Source organism: Mixophyes fleayi, chromosome 5 (genome assembly GCF_038048845.1).
Source record: "Mixophyes fleayi isolate aMixFle1 chromosome 5, aMixFle1.hap1, whole genome shotgun sequence".
Classification (NCBI taxonomy): domain Eukaryota; kingdom Metazoa; phylum Chordata; class Amphibia; order Anura; family Limnodynastidae; genus Mixophyes; species Mixophyes fleayi.
Window position 1 is genome coordinate 166,320,573 of NC_134406.1, and position 21,567 is coordinate 166,342,139.

Consider the following 21,567-nt stretch of genomic DNA (forward strand, 5'->3'; position numbering starts at 1 on the left):
AACATATACTCATACTGTAGTTGCAGTCATTAAGCAGCATATTAACAGCAAAACTGTTGTAAAACTAGTTGGGCTGCAGTGGTGATCTCATTTGAAAGTTTGCTAACAAACAAGGAAGCTCTTCAAGAAACATTAAAACTTAAAGCACCCCAAAAGTGTAAGGGACAAAGTATATAATAAGGATATCTACTGGATTCAGCTTCAGAAGTCCCTAAATACTCTACTTCTTCAGCAATCATTGCATCTGAATCAGACAGTTTACTTCTGACAGATATTGCTTTTAATACCATATACATAAAATTAGCTGCTGTTAAGAATTTATGTTTATTTCTGCTTCATACAGACAAGACCGAAAAGTTGAAAACTTTATTAACAGATGGTAAGAATTTTGTAGACACTCAATTCATGTTGCAGCAAACCTCCTGGATTCAAGATTCAAAGGCAGACATGTTCAATATGATAGCAGAGCGAATGTATTTAACTTTATTACAAAATATACAACACACTTAAGACTGTGTTGGAAATATAATTTCATATGTTGCATAATACAGAACCTCTTCAGGTATTTGGGCCAAAAATGCAGGCTTTTCTGCCAAGTATTTCTCTCCGGCATCATGGAGATAAGACCTTCACCCAACGCAGCCTTTGATGCCTCTTGCTTCTCGTCTGCTTTGAATTCCTCCATTTCCGCAGCACGTAATGAAATTGTGTTTGGAAAAGCAAACATCATATCAAAAAGGAGACAAGCTTGTCTCCTTTGAGGCAAACTTTCAAAAGTTCATAAAAAAGTTATTTTTCATGGTTTTAAAATTTCAATAAATTTGACATCACTTGCTGGCCCTGAACCCCTCCAAAACCTTATATGGATGCAATAAATTCACTAATTTCCTACTATAACAAGTCTCGACAGTGCTTCCAAGCATGCTATTTAACTGTAGCTATTCACTGTTGGAACGCAACCTGTATTTTAGGTCTTATTTAATAATGTGAATTGTTTATTATGATTTTGCCTATTGAAATATTTTCTATATATACCTTCAATGTGCTAGGACACTGGAGGAAAGATCTTGGCAGCAGTGTTTGTAGTCTCCAAAATAACCCACCATACATCAATCTCAGAGATAGCGTATGAACTTTGTACTTTCCTCTGCTTCTACAGAACTGTTTACCCTGAGCTACTAGGAGACTAATCTCCACACTGTAACAAAAATAAGAAAGCATTTACTTGCCATGCTCCGTGGAAGCAGGCACAGTATTTTTCATTCTTTAGACATACACTTAGAATAATTTAGGTATTCTAATGTAAACTGATCCACTTTTGCCAAATAACAATAGTCAGCAGCTTAGTTTAAGAGAGGCAGAGGACATCTCATTTAAACAGGCAACTATTGGTAGTCCTTAATCAAAATTCATTCCAATAAGACTGGTGTGCGAGCGATGTCATCAGCAAAATAATTAGAATCATTATGCTAGGCAACGCCACTTATTGGAGTTCCTTGTGGTTATTGAACTATGATTTCTGCCTCAAGTATTTAAAAATTCAGACAAGGCTGTTCACCTCACAGAAATATGAACCCCTTTGTAATAACTGCGTGGGTTTCCTCCGGGTGCTTCGGTTTCCTCGCACACTCCAAAAACATACTAGTAAGTTAATTGGCTGCTATCAAAATTGACCCTAGTCTCTCTCTGTCTGTCTGTGTGTGTATGTTAGGGAGTTTAGACTGTAAGCTCCAATGGGGCAGGGACTGATGTGAATGAGTTCTCTGTACAGCGCTGCAGAATCAGTGGCGCTATATAAATCAATGATGATGATGAATAACTAACAATGGAAACAAACTGTAGATGTTGGATGTAGATGTAGATGTTGGGCAGCACAGTGGCGTAGTGGTTAGCACATCTGCCTCACAGCACTGGGGTCATGAGTTTGATTCCCGACCATGGCCATATCTGTGTGGAGTTTGTATGTTCTCCCTGTGTTTGCGTGGGTTTCCTCCAGGTGCTCCGGTTTCCTCCCACACTCCAAAAACATACTGGTAGGTTAATTGGCTGCAAAAAAAAAAAAAAAAAAAAAAATTGACCCTAGTCTCTCTCTCTGTCTGTCTGTCTGTCTGTCTGTGTGTGTGTGTCTATAGTAGGGAATTTAGACTGTAAGCTCCAATGGGGCAGGGACTGATGTGAATGCGTTCTCTGTACAGCGCTGCGGAATTAGTGGCGCTATATAAATAAATGATGATGATGATGATGATGATGATGAACTGTAGATGGCAATGCTTACTAATGCTGTTAAGGTGTTTCAGTTATTCACATGTATGCGAAAGCCGAGTCCCATATCAAGAATAAGAAATTATTCCACCAAGTTGCAGTACCCAGCACATTAATTAGCTAAAATACCTTTTCATCATTTTTTATAGGAGTTAACCTCTAAACTAAGCATGGTAGTCATATGCTTTCATATAATTCTTTTTTAACAAGCTTTCCTGATTACTTTGGTATTTTTCTGCTGTGAAATGGTACACTCGTAAAACAGGTACCTCTACATAATACGCCTATCCAAATATCACACACCTTGGTATACTACAATTACATTACAGGAGTGATATTTTTATCCATACACCCTAGAAGTTTATATATTTATACAGAACAATTACATACCTTATCTAAAGCTTCCATGAAAAAAATAAAACACGTTTTTGTTTGGTTGTAAAGTACTTCAGATGTCATTAGCTGTTATTTGGGACTGCTTTACACTAGGCCAGAACAGTGAACCTATCAGTGAGTCCTATCAAACAGCAGTGCTAAGATTTTGCATTGATCCACATTAACATAACATGCCAGTTTTCCCCAGGTAGAATTCAACACTACTTGCAGGCGCAGAATCAGTTAATTGGAGTAGAATAAAACAGAACTTCAGATTAATTAAGCAGGGGGACATGAGCCAGATGAGCCCATGCTTTCTGAACAGAAATAAACCAGGGTCAGTTGGGCCATCTGGGCGAGCAGAAGGTTAACACCTCAACAAGTGTTTACATTCTTTTATAGCTCAGTCCTGGAGGCAGTAACTTAAAACACATTGGAGAACAAAACAATGAATACATTTAGTAAACTGTAGAACCAGCTTACATTGTGACCTCAGTCTCAGCTTTTGCTGACTGGCAGCTGCCATAAGGAAGTCTCTCATTAATAGCTTTTTTAGAAAAAGAAAAAAACTCCATGCCAAGGGGTGGTTTGTCAGGACAAGGTTTCAATTTCTTTGTTATCTATCAGCTTCATTATATTTAGTAAGGAGACAGATAAATCTAAGTGAGGGATAGAGACAGACATACAAGGAGGAATGAGGGACAGAGACATAAAGGGGAGGAGGTATGAGGTGCGACACAAACATATTGAGAAGTTGTGGGGAGAGAAGAGATACACGGAGTGATGGAGAGACATAGAAAACGAGGGGGTGCAGCCAATACAAAGGGATAGCATGTGACAGCATGTATATACAAGCCTGAATTTATATACATATAAAGCTGTGAATGTGCTTTTGAGTGAGTGTGCATAAATGTGTAAATTTGTTTTTATATTTCTCCCTGAAAAAATGTTGGTGTCTTTTATGGTCTGGTAGATCTTATGGTCTGAACACTGATTAACCAGTAAAAAAAAAATAATTAAAACATACTGATAGTCATTTCTTTAAAGAATATGTTAACTTGAGTTTGGCAAGCAGACAACAAACCAAACCATTCAGAAGTATCTACAGTGTGCATGTTTCATAAGGAACAGAACAAATTTACCCAAGGCCACAGAAGGTTGAGCATCTTAACCTGATTCTTCCAATTACAAGCAAGTCGGTCACATTTTGTCCTCTGTGGTAGAAAGGATACTTTCTTTATTGACCTAAAATGATTGATATTCTGAGCACTGGCACAAATATAGTGTGAGGGGAAAGAAATTCAAAGAGCTGAGGGAATCCCTTCTTCAACATACAGTAACCTGATATCTCAACATTCAATTACATTCCGTGCTGCCCAAAGTTTCCACACACACTTGTACATGCTTTTATTAGCGATGTTCCAGTTTGTAGATAAGGGTGGGGGAACAACAGACAGTCCTAAATTTTAGGAAGGCTTTATGAAATTCGCACAAATAAGGACATAATCAGAATCGGTAGCAATAAATATCTCCCCAGTTAAACAAAGCATTAAGCTTTAACTCTAAGGGGGTAAAAAATTGTAAAAAAAAAAAAAAAAAAAACCACAAACACATTTCCATTATTCTTGCCCTTATTACTTTTACAAAACTAGTGAGTCTGCCAACACTTACGCCCAAAGGTATAACAGATAGTTCTCCTCAGTGTAGGGAACCAAAATATGTGTACATTTTTACAAAGTCTGACACAATTATACGGTCCACAGACAAGGATCTGCATTTTTTATACCACCATAACTTTTTACCCCTACAACGTATCTGCATTTTTTCTAACTTTTTTCATTTATTTAATTTGGGATACCCTGGAGTAAAGCCGAGTACACACTACAGTAGTCATGCAATTATCATGCAGATCACACGTTGAACGACCGTTGGATCAGAGATTACATTAGCGTGTACTTCCCCACAATCATGTTTTATTGCACCAAAGCACACCTTATAGTTTGATTTTGTTTTCTAAACTCTCTAAAATCACGATCAAAGATGAAACGATGTCAGGCAAATGTGGAAGTGTGTATGTACTCATGACCAGCAGTGTGGGCAGATCTCTATAGTGTGCAGAGTCATAATCTTTTCAGCAGATGGTTATGAGAGATGAAGAGCACAGATCTGAAGGTAAATCGTGTAGGTGTGTACTCCATTTTTGTAAAATCATTACAGAAATCTAATCTGCAGTAATTTTCTGCAGTGTGTACCAAGCTTTAGGTAACAGTCTAATTAATCTGCCATGCAGAATAACACTGACCGCTCTAGTATTATCTGTCTGTAATACCAGCTTATATGTAAAATGCTATTGCAGATTTAGTATGTGCCAAATTGTATTCCAACACCGAATGATTTCATTACTCTTCTGCGTGCTGCTGATTTAATGAAGCATCACATCTACACGTCTAGCGTGTTTCCCAATGCATAATACGTAAATTCTCAACAATACATTTTTCTGCCACAAGATGGCACTTTGAGGGACTCATACCATGCACAGTACTATGCTTTGTGAATCAAATTACTGTTAGGGTCCTGTCTTAATTAAATGAATTGAAAACTCGTGTGGTCTGAATGGAGGCAACTGTCAATCAGTTGCAGAAAAAAAAAAAAGCATACAGGCAGCTGGGTAGTAGGGGATGGCAAGTGATTGACAGTTACTTTTGCTCATACCACAGATGCATCAAATAAAAAAGAATTTAAAAAATAGACAGCAAGTCACCACTCCTCGCTTCTCAAATCATCAACCAGCCCCAGTCCTAAAGTACAAACCACCCCCAGGCGGGAAAAATATGGGCTTTTGCATCTAAATGAGAAGAGTGAAGAAAACAGCCTGCCATCCAAAGGCCAGGGTTTAAGGGTAATTAAGAAGTTTGGACACCTTGGGGCATATGCAATTAGCCACGGAGTGCCCCCGGAACGGTAGCAAAGGCACTAAGCGGCAATTTAACATTGCAGATTTCGCACCCAATAGGGGTGTGAGAAGGAATCCGTGATGTTGAGGTACCATAGTACCGGAAAACATAAGCAGAAGTGATGTGCGGAGGAACATTGCGGTTAATTGAATGTCAATTTTGTCATGCCAGTGGTCCCATAAGATACCTATCGATTAAATACAAAGAAGACTCCTCCCAAACATACATATAGATATATGTCTAGTTATGGCCATTTTTAGGGTGTGGGTGGGTTATTTTTATTTTTGGTGGAAATTTTTTTGGTTATGCACCCATTAGAGGAAAAAGCTTATGATCTCCTTGCTATAATGGAAGCTCTAATTTTATTACACTATGAGGGACCTGTAAATCAATAGACAAGTTTAAACTGATTCTCATCTTATATTTGTAATAAATCACCAGCAAACTTTGTGGTTAGCCATGTTATTGAAGTAAAACTTATCAATGGTTTGGTGTTTTCACGTTAGAATTATGCCTTGAGAAATTGTACGGCATGGGCTGCACAATGGCAACAGATTTGCCCAGTATTAAACAATGGATGCAATAGTGCTGGTGTAATAGAAGATCCAATCTGGACCTCCTCACCATCCATGAAAGATGTACCACATCTAAAGGACTCCTAGCACAGTTTCCTAGCAAACATCCTTAATGCAGAAGTGCTGAATGGCTCCTACATTGTGAACATGGCACTCTCATTGAGCACTGTGTTCAAACGTTCGGGTGGGCAGTGAATTAAATCAATATTTCTGGGGCCCAAGAGTGATTACTAACAGTGTGGACTTGTTAGATGGTGCATTTGTAAGCATGCCATCCATTATAGCCCACCACCTCTCTATGTTGTCTCAGAATATGTATTTGTGATGAGGTAAATAGGCAGTGTGCTGTCAGCAAGAGGCGCTTTATTCCACAATTTACTACAGATACACAATGAAAGCAAATGCTTTTATGTGTTATCGTACATCCCCAGTGCGCAACCAATTTATTTTATCTTTGTACTGTAAAACATAAATTTAATAACTCTCAGAACACACATAATGGGCCTGAGTGAAATCCAAACAGTTTCATGAAAAATAAAAAAAAGCTCAGAACTTGAGTGTAGTTCCAATTGTATTCAAAACAAAGGGTATCCCAAAATATGTTTTGATTTGAATCTAGGTACACTCTGAGTAAACAGTACTTGCCATATGTAGACATACACAGCAAACTGCAATATACGCACAAGCACATGTACAATAAAAGGTCACATCAGAACCAATAGAAAAGAAATATACATATACTAATATATATATATATATATATATATATATATATATATATATATATATATATATATATATAAAATCATTTACAGAATTTTCCTTTTTTTTTTACATTGAATACATAAAGATTCTTACAATGCGTACTTTACATGCAACATATTTTCCAAGTCTTACTTGCATACAAATGCTAGCTAATGGCACGTTTATATGTATTTTTTAATTCAAAAATTAAGCTGAGTGAGTCACCACTATCAGTTAGCAATTACACCTGCTCTGTAGTGGGTACAAATGATACGGATAAAATTTGCGTACTTACGAGAAACCCAGGACTTGAATCAGGTGCATCTGGTTTGGAACGCCCCTACCATACATTGCCTAGGTTAGTATGACACTTTACCTCCCTGTTCTGCCTCCCAAGTCATAGATAGTCGAATTGTTTGCTTTCAGACATGAACTGCATGCAATTGCCATCCTTGGGGCATGATCCGTTTCCAGATATGCGCAGGGCTATTTCATGCAAGATATTCTATGCAAATGGACATACGCTCAAACATGAACCGGGCCCAATGTGTACTGAATGTTGAGATTTTTGATTCTCTACATCATTGAGTGTTTTAATTGGATAGAGTTTGAATGGTTCAAAGAACAATACAGTAGGTTTTAATTTCAAATAAAAAACATAAATATACATTTCTAAATAATGATAGTCTACTTCAGAATCAAAACTCAAAGATGATGGCCATGAGTCATCCTTATTGAAACAATGGGCAATGTAGACAGTATGCGGTACCTTCACATCATGGTGAATTGGTCACCGCTGCAACAATGAGGGGGGTATTCAATTGTTAGCGAGACGGGTGAAAATCCCGCGGTCGAAAAAATATTACCGTTAATACGGTAATTTGCGCGTAAATACTATTAATACGGTAATTTACTCGCTGGATTTCAGCAGTAATACGTTAATATTTTTCGAGCGCTGGATTTTCACCCGTCTCGCTAACAATTGAATACCCCCCTGAGAGTCAGTGGGTCTCAAAATCTCGATTAGCTCTCACTATTAAGAAAAAAAATTGGTTTCACTTGTTTCAGTTGTAAATGAAATTGATACATTGGGAGGAATTTAATCACAGCGCTAAATCTATTACCGTTATTATGGCAAATTTAACCCAGCTTTCTGCTCGTAGCTCAGGGAGCTGTGAGCAGAACCCCGCGTTGAAACTACGATAATAACGGTATTTAAGCGCACTATTACCGTAATCTCGGTAATAGAATTGAATTCCCCCATTATGTCAGCAACAGTCAGAACCAACAAACAGGTGCTATTAAAATGAAAAGATAATTGCACTGTTCCACAAGTTGTATCTCATTAGTGGGCAACAAGCTGTCCACGGACCACCTTTAAGGATTATGAGCAGCCTTTTAAAGATTGGAGAGCTGCACATGTATATAAGGCTCCACATCACTAGTCTATTATGACCTACAGTTTTATACATTATTATAGACTAAAGTAAGATATAAAAATTAATAAAAAAAAAACACAAGCACAACCTCATTTCCAGCTTTTACAGCCTTCCGAAACCTACAGTAGATTTCATGTATCCAAATAACTGGGAAAAATAAACACATATTAAGACATATATGTGGATTACCATTTGCATAGCAAAACAATCATAGGTAGAAACATGAAAAATAGCGCAAAAATAGCACATTTTACTATTTTTATATAATTTATATTTTATACTTATTTCAGCAGCCTAAAAAAATCTTAAAAAAATAAGGTTAAAAAAAATACTAAAAAAAAGCCTCATTTATCGCAAAGAAACTTTAACAAATAATAATAATAATAAAAAACTTTTTCTCATTTAACCAGCACATAGCAAAAAGGTTAAAATTGGCCAAGTAACGAAATTACAAAGTACCCTCTGTGATTAAAGTGTTCAGTACACTATGTATTTGTTAACAGTGGTTTTCAGTAGTGGAACAGTAATGTTTATACACATTTAGTCAGGTTTAACAAGTGGCTGCTCACTCCCCCCCCCCCCCCCCCCTGCACCCTCCCCTTTCTTGTTCACTTGACAGATTAGACCTTCTTTTTTTGTGTACCAATGCCTGCTGTTGTTGCTCTACTACTTACTCTGAAGTATCACTGCTACTGCAATCAGCATTCTCATCCTCTCTTAGAACCTTGATTCCCAAGGAGTCCACAGCTCGAATTAAGATAGCTTCCATCGCTTCCACCGAGATTTTCTCCAGGACAATAACTCTACAACGGCTTAACAAAGCATTATTCACCTGGAAAGAAGGGTTCTCCGTTGTTGCTCCAATAAGAGTGATTGTACCACACTCCACGTGTGGTAAGAAAGTGTCCTGGGAATGGGAGGGAAGCAAAAAGAGCATCTGAAGTATCCTGAGTGAGTACACACAGCACAAGAAAATTACTGCACAGATCAAAGCACAAGTATTAAACATTTTTCTATGCTTATGTGAAGTACTGAGTCAGGGTTATCTGATACTTAAAGTCAGGCTTCATATTTTTTTTGTTATGTGGATAGGTAAAAATAAATAAGAAGAGGCTACATGATATTGCACATAGTATAAATACTATAAGGGATTTAAAATATGTTAACAAAATCTTTCCTGTTTGCAATACTATAGCTTCCTAGGCTTCTCTGTACATTCAACACAACTATCGTAACTGGTTGAGTGACAGCTTGCATCCTCACAGCTAGTTAATAAACAATGCAATCATTTACAACCATTTACATTTCTCCCAGATAATCTGGACCAGTCTTCCATCCTTGTAACCTATAAACTCTGTATGTGCTCTTGTGGTATAAACTGGATAGTGTTTAAGATTTGGTTCTCCTTCATTCAAAATAAAGCACCACAACTGTTTATTATGCACTACTACTAATTGTTTTTGATAATCACACTAATTTAGAAACAGAAGAAATTACTAACCCTTCAAAATTCTTGAGTCCTCAAGGTGTTTAATCATTACACTTTATACATTTGAAATGTGGCTGCCTTTACTGCATTTAAACCCTACGGACTACTCAAAAAGCTATATTTGTATCTTGTGCTTTCCTGCCATTTAATATATACACACACACACACAATGTATAGTGAATTTCCTTCCAAAGCCAAAACATGCAAGATGCTAGAAACTTATCATCACAATATCAGTTAGAATGTTTACAGTTTTTGGAAGGGAAAATAATGCTACAAACATAACATTATAAGAGAAGCTATTAAGCACACTTTTTATGTCTGTCTAAACACTAGCTGTCATCGGATGACCGCAATTCAATCATTGCACGATCTAGATAAATCAAATATGGCATGTACTCTAGTGGTACATCTGACTCATTTAATATTTGTGGCTATCTAAGATGCATCTACATTATTTATAAAGGATTGCAAAGACACAGTATCACATTTTACAATGTTTCCAAAATGTAAGAAGAATAGTCAAAACATGTCTGTCTACTGAGACAAGACAACAAAAACTTTTGAGTACAATAAAAATCAAATGGTAAAAAACACAGGAAACAGAACACGTGGCACACAAATGCTAGATTAACGTAAGGGAGGACACCTTTATCATACATACTGTGTGTACATTATTATATAATATATTTATATATATTTATATCTATCTATATTTCTCTTGCATGCTTACTTGCACTGCTATAATTGCTGGAATGAAATAGAGGGTAAGGTTAAGGGGTCTCTTAAAATATGTTTATGAGCTAATTATTATGTCTGCACTTTGTTACCCCGCTATAAATTTCTCATATAAACTGCTGTAAGCAAACAAACAATATAATGACCCCTACAGCAATATTCCAATAGAATTTAGTGAAATTATTTGTATTGAATAAAATTACATTGTCACATTAGTCAGAGAGCATGCTCACTTTGTTGTCGCCATAATCTTTATATGGAACATTTTAAGAGAAGTAGAATTTGATGTTTCCAAATTTTGCTTCACAGTATTAATGTTTAGGTGAATGAAGAGTTTGGTTTTCACATAATAGCACTGGACTATTGTAACAGTTAGATCCTTTTTGCTGATTTAAAGTGAAATTTAATAACACTATTACTTGCAAAAGTTATCTTTTATTATGATTATTTACAAAGTGCAAACACTTTACACAATATTGTTTAGTAGGATACAGTAGGAATGTCAGCTTAAAAACAATCTACATACAATGATAATAAAACAGAAGGTAAATGTGGCCCTTCCCAAACATATTTACAATCTAAAATGTGTAGGGAACACTGGCTACATAAGTCAGAGAAGAAAATAATCTCAACAGCAAGAGAATCTCTTACAGTGGTATAGAGTTCTGTAGAAGAGAAGAGTATTACAACTATGGGCCAGTGTATATATATATATATATATACACACACACATATACACATACACACACACACACAAGTTAACCCGTGCATGATACTCATGCATTCTAGTCAAATCAAGCTACTTAAGGTGTTAAAAAGGTTCTTGTCATGCATTTGGGCCATAGCCCAGGCCTCAACCACCAACCACTCCCCACTGTCACCCCCGGCAACCACCAACCACTCCCAACTGTCACTTCTCCTTCAAGAAATATATATATATTTTTTTAAAATCTTTATAAACACTTTTAACAATTAACAAATTAAATTAACAAATTAAAAACATCTTAGTATACCAAATTTCAGCCCTTTCTGAATTTTTTTTCCCACACAAAAAATTTAGTAGGTCAGTGTATAACTCTGCCCAGCAGGTGACGCTGCAGCTTGGTTTTATTTTTTCCACACACACACAGACAGACTAACACACGCCACTAGACATTTATATTATAGATATACACACACACACACACACACACACACACACACACACACACAGGTCAAAAGTATGTGAACATCCAAACATCACATCCAGGGGCCTGATTCATTAAGGAACTTAAATTAAGAAGTTTCTTATTTAAGTCTCCTGGACAAAACCATGTTACAATGCACGGGGTGAAAATTAGTTTTCTGTTTTGCACATAAGTTAAATACTGACTGTTTTTTCATGTAGCACACAAATACTTGATAGCTTATTTGTAAACTGAAATTTAAAGTTGATATTTGTGTGCTACATGAAAAAACAGTCAGTATTTAACTTATGTGCAAAACAGAAAACTAATTTGCACCCCTTGCATTGTAACATGGTTTTGTCCAGGAGACTTAAATAAGAAACTTCTTAATTTAAGTTCCTTAATGAATCAGGCCCCGTATGTGCTTGTTGAAATATCTCATTTAGAAACCATGGGGCATTAATATGGTGTTGCTGCTATAATAGCCTCCACTCTTCCAGAAAGGCTTTCCACTAGATTTTGGATCATGGCTGTGAGGATGGCTGAAAAAACATTAGCGAGGCTTGGCACCGATGTTGAGCGATAAGGCCTGGCTCGTAGTCGGCAATCTGATTCATCCCAAAGGTGTTCAATGGAGTTGAGGTCAGGACTCACTGAAGGCCATTCAAATTCTTCCATACCGTATTCAGAAAACCATTTTTTTATGGACTTCGCTTGTGCCTGGGGGGGGGGGGATTGTCAAGTTGCAACAGGACTTTTGCCATAAGATTGGAAGCACACAATTTTATAGAATGTCATAAAATGCTGTAGCATTAAGATTTCTCTTCACTGTAACAAAGAGGCCTAGAACTATGCCAGCTCCAGACCATTATTTCTCCTTTACAGTTGCCAGTATGTATTTGGATAGGATCCAAATGCATCCACCAAATCCAGATTCATCTGTCAGACTGCCAGTTGGTGAAGAGCGATTTGTTTTACATCAGAGGATGTGTTTCCTTTGCTCCAGAGTTCAATGATGTGTGCTTTACACCACTACGTGCATAGTGATCTGAGGCTTCTGTGCGGCTGCTCGTCCATGGAAACCCAATCCGTGAAGCTCCCAACGAACAGTTCTTGTGCGGACATTGCATCCAGAGGTAGTTTGGAACTTGGTTGTGAGTATCGCAACCAAGGGTAGACGATTTATTTGCGTTATGTGCTTCAGTACTTGGTGGCCTCGTTCTGTGAGCTTGTGTGGCTTGCCACTTCGCAGGTGAGATGTTTCCACTTCACAATAACAGTGTTTATAGTTGACCAGGGCATCTTTAGCAGGACAGAAACTTGACAAACTGATTTGTTGGAGAGGTAGCATCCTATAACAATGACAGGTTGAAAGTCACTGAAGTCCCATTTTACCGCTAATGTTTGACTATGCAGATTATATAGCTGTATGATTGATTTTATGCATCTGTAAGCACTGGCTATGGATGAAATACTCAAACGCACTAATTAGAAAGGGTGTCCACATACTTTTTTTCCATATAACGTATGTATATTTTCATTGCCAAAAGTACATACATTTAAAACTGAAGAGCAATTATCCCCAGCTTGTAGATATTGAGCCATCAAGTTGTATTATATACAGCATATATGTAGTAAATAAATATAGGTAACATTTGCAATTAAGGATTATCTTACACAGTCTGGTTTACCTGTTGCATCTTGTTGAAACGGTGGATCTCATCCACAAATAGAATGGTTTTTCTCTTGAAAAGTTTAAGCTCATTTTGGGCTTGCTTGATGACTTCACGTACATCATTAGTGGAGGCACTGGTGGCTGACAGGGTCACAAAGCGTGTATTGGTTTTGTTGGTATTTTTGGCAATTATGTGGGCCAGTGTCGTCTGAAAAGTACAAGAACTGGGCTTTAACAGGGAACGATGAAAAAACAAACATACACCTACATAAAAGAATTCCGTGCACATATATCGAAGAAAGATATAGACAGATTTACTTTTTTTATTTAATGCATAGTCCTTAATGCACATTGATGTCTATAGTACAAAATGTAATGCAAGGCAATGGACCTGTACACATACTCTCTGAGAAACGTTCGCTAAGCATTTCACAGTATGCTGCAGTGAAGCTTTCAGACACATTATTCAACAAGCTCCTAGCAGTATGTTAAAGGGGGGACAAAGTACAAGGTTTTGCCTATTATTTTAGCTAGGATTTTTCAGGATTTTTCATCCCCAGTATATATGAGCTCATACCCATTTGTCACTATTACATGTTAATTTTTTTCTGGTGTTATTTAAAAAAATGATGTGTATGTGTATATATATATATATATATATATATATATATATATATATATATATATATATATATATATAAAACTTTTTCTTAGATAGTAACTGCAAATGAGTGTTTAATTAGGATAGTCTTATCTGTATCGGGCTATTAAATCATATGAAAAGAAACAAGGAAAGGGGTTATTTATGTCTACACTGTGCAGAATTAAATAACAGTATTACTTATGTTTAAGGAAATGATACGGACACAGTATCACAATAAAAACATAAATATGAGGGATTTAGCAAGTCAAAAAAGAAAAATTGGCTGTCTAAGCCTAAATACAATATCCAAGCACATGGTGTGCCATAAACACTAGAAGAATACCAGAGATACTGCCAGATCAGTGTCTCACACTTATGTCTGCTGTCTTTCAAACGTCTTACAGATCATGATTATAAATTGACTTAACACACCACCTTTAGGCAGCGGAGGACAAGAAACTGAAAAAAAAAAAACAATTTTGGAGCCAGCAAAGTTTGTTTTATTTAACTAGCTGGCATAAAACATCAAATTGCATCATTTTAACAACCCCACACCTCACACTTTCCACCCCCAAATCCAGTGCACTGTAAATGATTTCCAGATGGGGAATAAGTTGCACAGTGTTAATAGTCACAATATATATATATGATCATGATGCTCTTCATTATGGTCACTGAGAAAAAATCCATCTATGCGGGAAGAGGAGACTTGCATCTGCAGCACTAACAATCCAGTCAGTGCTAGAGAACGGAGACAGAAGCTGGCTACTGGTCACCAGCAGTCTAAGTCTAAATACCCAGGCTACTGGATCTCCAGACTTTTCCCACCCATGTCCTAATGGTTTAAAGTCTAAAATACAGAGAACAACAAATATTCTATATTCATCTGTCATGCAATTGTATACAACAAAACGCAGTAGACAATAGCTCTGTGCACTACTGGGAAATATAAAACACTGTCCATTGTTAGTTTTAAAAAGATAGACTTAAAAACGATAATTTTAAAACCTCAACATGTCATACCGTTTAAAGACCAGGGGGTAAATGTATTAACATGCGGGTTCTTCAACACCCGCGAGTTCAGCGTCTTCGGCGATTAAATTTAAAGCGGCGCTGCCTTGTAAAGGGAAACTTTCCTTTACAATGCAGCGCCGCTTTAAATTTAATCGCCGAAGACGTTGAACTCGCGGGTGTTGAAGAACCTGCATGTTGAAACATTTACCCCCTGCAAGTTTCCGACGGTTTAAAATGTGGAGATGTTGCCTATTGCAAACAATCAGATTCTAGTTATCATTTTGTAGAATGTACTAAATAAATGATAACTAGAATCTGATTGGTTGCAATAGGCAACATCTCCACTTTTTAAACCGCCGGAAACTTGCAGCTTGATACATTTACCCACAGAAGTCAGGTGCCTCTATTGCAATAGTAAAAATGAATTAGCACAGGTTTACATTCAAGATACCACACATTACTATTAGGGGCCCCTGGTTTGAGAGTAACCCCAGCATTTTTTCTCTTTGTTTGTTTTTTGCACAAGACGAAAAATAGCTGGATTATCCAGGTGACATGCACAAAATCCATTGGGAGTAACCTATCTAAGTGACTCTTTATAAATTTCCCTCCTTAGCCTGGATCAACAATAAATGGCCAATAACAAAAGCAGTTATTGCGAAACAAGACTCTACAGAAGAAACAGCCTCATTAAATCCTACGAACTCATTACCAAAAATGCCTTGAGACTTACAGCTAGTGGCTAACTTTTATGTTAAGTGTTAGTTCTCAATGGAGCAACGCCTGCCATGGCTCATATATTTTATTCAAAACAAACAGAAGGAATCATCATCAGCTATTTATATAGCACCACTAATTCCGCAGCGCTGTACAGAGAACTAACATCAGTCCCTGCCCCACTGAAGCTTACAGTCTAAATTCCCTAAAGTCAATTTAACAGCAGCCAATTAACCTACTATTATGTCTTTGGAGTGTGGGAGAAAACCGGAGCATAAAGGAGAAAACCCACACAAACACGAGGAGAACATATAAACTCAGATAGTGGGGCATATTCACTTCTCAAAAGTACCGTAATACCGGTATCTACGCGCACTATTACCGTAATGACGGTAATAGTGCATGCTGTGCGTTGATTTTGGCTATAACGCCAACAATTGAATATGCCCCCTAGAGGGGCATTGGAAAAAAAAGAGCCATAAAAATATTTTCTAAACATACCAGTCTTGCCATAATATAGTTAATGTAAATGTAAACATACCACATAGAGATTGTAGCACAAATAGTGCATTGCCTAAAACATTTGTTTTCCTGTGTGTTTTCATTTGCATTTCCTATATGCCAAACCAGTAAGGTATAGAAGCCTTGGAATGTTTATTATTTTATTAATTTGATTTTATATCACTCAATTGTGACATTACATTGCACTATGGTTAAAATATACAATATAAAGACATTTATTTAAAATGAAAAAGAATAGAGATTAGGCTATCTCAGCTTTTACACCTTTCAAGTTTGTTATTAGCATTTGAATCGCACTGTAGGCTTCCCCAAAACTTTGGGTTTTAAAAACTGGAATGCTACCACAATACTGTAACATTGGCACCAGGTACTGTACCACTATATACAATGGTTTCTGGTGCTAAACATGCTACATGCCAGTGTATGAGCACTCACATAACCTAAGAGAACAATTTGCTGATCATAGAGAAATGTATTAACAGAGCTGGGCAGCAAATTGATCAGGAATAAAGTATGAAAATAAAAAAATAAAAAAGACACTGACAGCTAAAGCACCATGCACATGGAGGAGTAAACACACACATTAAAATTCAGAAACGGTCGGACAGTAACAGGCTGAACAATCCATTTGTGGATAACAGCAGAATGATAACAGGGATATCCTGAGGACCTGCTGCTATACAGTATATCTTAATTTTAGAAGGAATATATTTGCAGCAAAGTAAAAAGTAGCTTTACCATGCAGTCATATGGTTCCTATATTATACATTAATTAGTTTCTCCTATGCAGCTTTGTTTCATCCAATAAATGTACTTTCAAATGAGAAACTTTTCCATGCATATTTGTAAACAGTACATATCACGTCATAAAATCTTCAAATGTATTTTATTTATAAATTTCTTTTTATTAAAAAAAAAAAGAAGAGTTATAGAGCTGGAAAATCTGTATAGAAAATAGTGCTACATATTCAATTTCCACCTGCTGGCTTGCCTATCGAATTGAGAAATGCCAATTTAAAAACTAGAGCAAAAGGTCACAAACGCCTCCAACTCTGCTTATATCCGATCACTGTTAGGATATGCACAAGAGATGAATGTCAAAACAACACAGGAGTTATATCAGGATGGAATTACGCTCAGTGCATGGAGTTTAAATGCGCCAGAAAGCTGAAGTGATACCATCTGCACCACACTGCTCTAATATGATCTCTTCCCTGTCCTCAGAGCAGACTTCACCACCTGTCATTATTTATTCTGGGTTATGTGGGACCCCCGGGGCTCTGCTCATCTGAGTTTTCCCAACTTCAAGAATGATTTGATGAACCACAGGAATGTAAGAGTGGCTGGCTTAAAGGCAGCAACTGGAGGTGGGCACATTTCAAAGAAAGTGCCAACAATAAATAATCCTGTTCATCTGTTAAATGGCAAGTGACAATACTCTCTCACCATGAAAGGCTTTCTCAAGACCTTGAGGGTCATTTTTCTATTTGCAAACTAAAGAAGGAAATAACTAAAGATTTCACATGCCAAAAATAGCTGATAAAGGAATAAACTTGTAAAATGCATTTGGGGTCTCAATAATATTACAGGAGCTGTAAAATATTTCTCAAGTAAATGGAAGGTAAAGAAAAATAAGTTGTCAGAAAGTGTGCATTGCGTACATGCCCTTTGCTTACATTTTTGGGAGTCCCAGCATCAGAGAGCGTTTACTAATATTTGTTAGCCTGATTTTAAAGATGGCCGTGCACAGGAGGCCTTAATACAGTGGTAAATGACCCAAAATGGGGTAAAAATGAATTCCCTGGGGGTAATGCTGCCGATTCACATGCTGTCAGTTGGATTGTAGACCCCTTTAAATGTGAAATTGCTGCTGTACCAGAAGAGCCTCAAGGGTTGGCAGACGCACTTCTTGAGCTTCGATGCAATAATGAAGCACGTATTGCATTTGAAAACAAAGCAGATCTGTCATATTTTTGGATGTCAACAGCTGCAAAGTCATTCAAAATTGCACATGAGGAGGCAGTCAAAAAGTTGCTGCCTTTTGCAACAACCTACCTTTGCGAACAAGGATTTTCTACTCTAACGAACATAAAAACAAAGCAGAGAAATCGATTGGATGCTGAAGACTGTATCCAAATTGCTCCGACATCAAAATGCCCCAATACTGATGCTCTCGTTTTAAAAATGAAGCAACATCTTTTCTCCAAAAAAGAAATTTTGAATAGATTCAATAAAATTTTGAATTCCAATAATTAATAATATATGATTTCCTTCCTTTCAAATCAAGGGGGTAACGTCGGCGTATCTAAATATATTTGGGGGTAAAAGGTAAAAAAAGTTCCCTGACCCCTGCCTTAATAGAATTGAATACCATTCTCATTGGTAGTACAGCGTTTGTGTATGTAATTGTTTAGAAAGCATTGTTAACCATGAGGAAATACTCCAGGTGACTTCTATTTTAAGTTGAACAAAACTAGGAAAAAATATTTTGATTATACTGTAGATGAAAGGAAACAAATTCTAACCTATGAATGAATAGTGGTTTATTGAGAAAGTTTGTCAGAAGAACCTTTGTCCCTACAACCATCAATGACTTGGATCAACAAAGGAAAACATAATTATATATGTAAAAGTAAAAAAAATTGAAAATGGCAGAAAAATACATGCAAGGCTCCCAATTACGCAAATAGGAAACAATTTATTTATAATTATCTATAACATTAAATATCTCATAACATGACCATATACATACAGGCATGGCCAAAAGTTTTGAGAATGACACAAATATTATTTTTCACAAAGTTTGCTGCTTCAGTGTTTTTAGATCTTTTTGTCAGATGTTGCTATGATATACTGAAGTAAAATTACAAAAATTTCAAAAGTGTCAGACTTTTATTGACAATTACATTAAGTTAATGCAGAGAGTAAATATTTGCAATGTTGACCCTTCTTTTTGAAGACCTCTGCAGTTCGCCCTGGCATGCTGTCAATCAACTTCTGGGCCACATACTGACTGATGGCCGCCAATTCTTGCCTAATCAATGCTTGGAGTTTGTCAGAATTTGTAGGTTTTTGTTTGTCCACAAGTTTTCAATGAGATTAAGGTCTGGGGAGTTTCGTGGACATAGACCCAAAATTTGGATGTTTTGATCCCAGAGCCACTTAATTGTCACTTTTGCCTTATGGCAAAGTGCTCCATCATGCTGGAAAAGGCATTGTTCATCACCAAACTGTTCTTGGATGTTTGGGAGAAGTTGCTCTTGAAAGATGTTTTAGTACCATACTTTATTCATGGCGGTGTCCTTAGGCAAAATTAATATTCTTTAAGCAGGTATGTACTCCGCTGCAGCAATAAACCACATAGCCGATAGGGGACCCCCTCGTCCCCTCACAGAAGAATTCTAGCCCAAAAAGATCTCTCTTTTTTTTTTAGTTACACATACATTTAATTTATTTTTTTATTACTTGGCGCTTCTTTTTTGTTTATATTTTTTGAGGGTGGTGGCATTTCCCCTCTGTAAGGAGCAGACTTATAATTGAGGATATTATACTTGGTTAAACACTTGTCAATATAGTGACAGATAGCAACAGATCTGAAAAGATCTGCAAAAGATCTGCGTCTCTCATCCACCCTCATTACATCCTCCCATTCCCGGTTACAGGACTTTTTTCGGGCTGCACCCACTCTATGGAACTCTCTCCCTCGCACAATAAGACTCTCCTCTGTTCTACAAACTTTCAAGCGTTCTCTGAAAACCTACCTATTCAGACAAGCTTATAATATTCCTCAACCACCATCTTAACCTCACTACCTTTAGCCTGTTACACAATTTCACACAAGACAACTACCCCTGGAATAACATTGTTGTGTGACAGGATCATTTAGCTTATGAGTCACCCTACCTTTGCAGTCTGGCTGGGCCAAGATGCAAAATGTATACTTAACCTCATGTGTCAATCTCCCATTGTCCCATAGATTGTAAGCTTGCGAGCAGGGCCTTCTCACCTCTTTGTCTGTTTTACCCAGTTTGTTTATTAGTTTATTACGTTTGTCCCCAATTGTAAAGCGCTACGGAATATGTTGGCGCTATATAAATAAATGATGATGATGATGATGATGATGATGAAAAGAACTACAATTATGCGGACTCTCAGGCAAACACTATTGTGACACATTATCTCACAAAACTCTGCAGTTACAACTATCATCAACCCAGGGCCGTAACTAGGGTTGTGCGACAGGGGCGACTGCCCAGGGCACAACGCTGCAGGGAGGCGCAATTTAGGAATATTTTAGGTTAATTTGGTTAAAATTGAGGGCTAGGGGGGGCGGCATTTGTCTTTCTCGACCCGGCCGCTAGAATGTAGTTACGGCTCTACATCAACCCTGTCAAAATGCAAATGTTATTCACACAAATAGTAAACTCAGGTCAGGATAAAACAACATTAGCTAAAACTGCTGTCATACTAGTTACAGCAATGTATTATCTCAGTTTTGCAAGGCTTTAGCTGCACAAACCTTCTGCTAAAAGCAGGTGGATCTTAAATAGCATATAGATATTTAGGGGCAGATAAACTAAAGCTTCTAAAGAGGAAAGGTTGAGGTGCTGACCATAGCAACCATTTAGATTCTAGCTATCATTTAGTACATTCTACAAAATGTTAGCAAGAATGTGATTGGTTGCTATGGACAACATTTAAACTTTTCCATTTTATAAGTTTTAGTACATATAACCCTAAGCCTTAATCTGGAGGACAAGTTGTCATAGGGGGTGAATTGTTTTTTTGCAGGCTTTATAACAAAGTAAATTGTAACATTTTGAATAAGATGCAGGCTTAACTGTACTTCCTTTAACATAAAATATACTCCAGTGTGTTTCATTTCTGCATCAAGCAACAAAACATGAGTTTTAGAACATACAAAAAATACAATTGCAAAATAAAATACGTTCTCAGATGCAGTCTTACAGTGCCCTCTGCTGTATAAAATGTTACATTGATGATTTCCAGATTTTAGGATGGTTCAGTTGTTGCCCACAAATGCAATTTCCCTCCTCCAGGCACAACTGGCAGCCCACATAACTGCTATACTATAAGCATATATTCTAGACAAGGAGCACTTTAAATACCAAAAAATAACAAGTAAACAAATCCATGGCATTGCATTTTGGCCGTTATAGGCCACCAAGACCTACTTAGACAGTACTGAACAACACATGATTAGAATAGAAACAATTGTTCAGCAAAGTGTCAC

General features: G+C 37.0%; 2 protein-coding genes across 5 annotated transcripts in view; one reads left to right on the forward strand and one right to left on the reverse strand.

Annotated features, from left to right (window-relative positions):
* Positions 1-21,567, reverse strand: part of WRNIP1 (WRN helicase interacting protein 1) — a 59,715-nt gene that overhangs the window by 36,812 nt on the left and 1,336 nt on the right. Inside the window, exons 2-3 of the mRNA XM_075212983.1 lie at positions 13,434-13,625; positions 9,024-9,256 (exon numbers count right to left, since the gene is read on the reverse strand). Of these exons, the coding sequence (XP_075069084.1) occupies positions 9,024-9,256; positions 13,434-13,625 (425 nt within the window). The remainder of the gene's footprint in view (positions 1-9,023; positions 9,257-13,433; positions 13,626-21,567) is intronic.
* MYLK4 (myosin light chain kinase family member 4) overlaps positions 9,186-21,567 on the forward strand; it is a 145,276-nt gene continuing 132,894 nt past the window's right edge. The window contains exon 1 of one of the 4 annotated variants that reach the window (XM_075212978.1): positions 9,186-9,300. In XM_075212978.1, coding sequence (XP_075069079.1) covers positions 9,263-9,300 — 38 coding nt within the window. In that variant the 5' untranslated portion in view covers positions 9,186-9,262. Of the gene's footprint in view, positions 9,301-12,648; positions 12,897-12,929; positions 12,995-21,567 lie in introns of those variants that run through there. The other 3 variants (XM_075212980.1, XM_075212981.1, XM_075212977.1) reach the window with 3 other exon arrangements.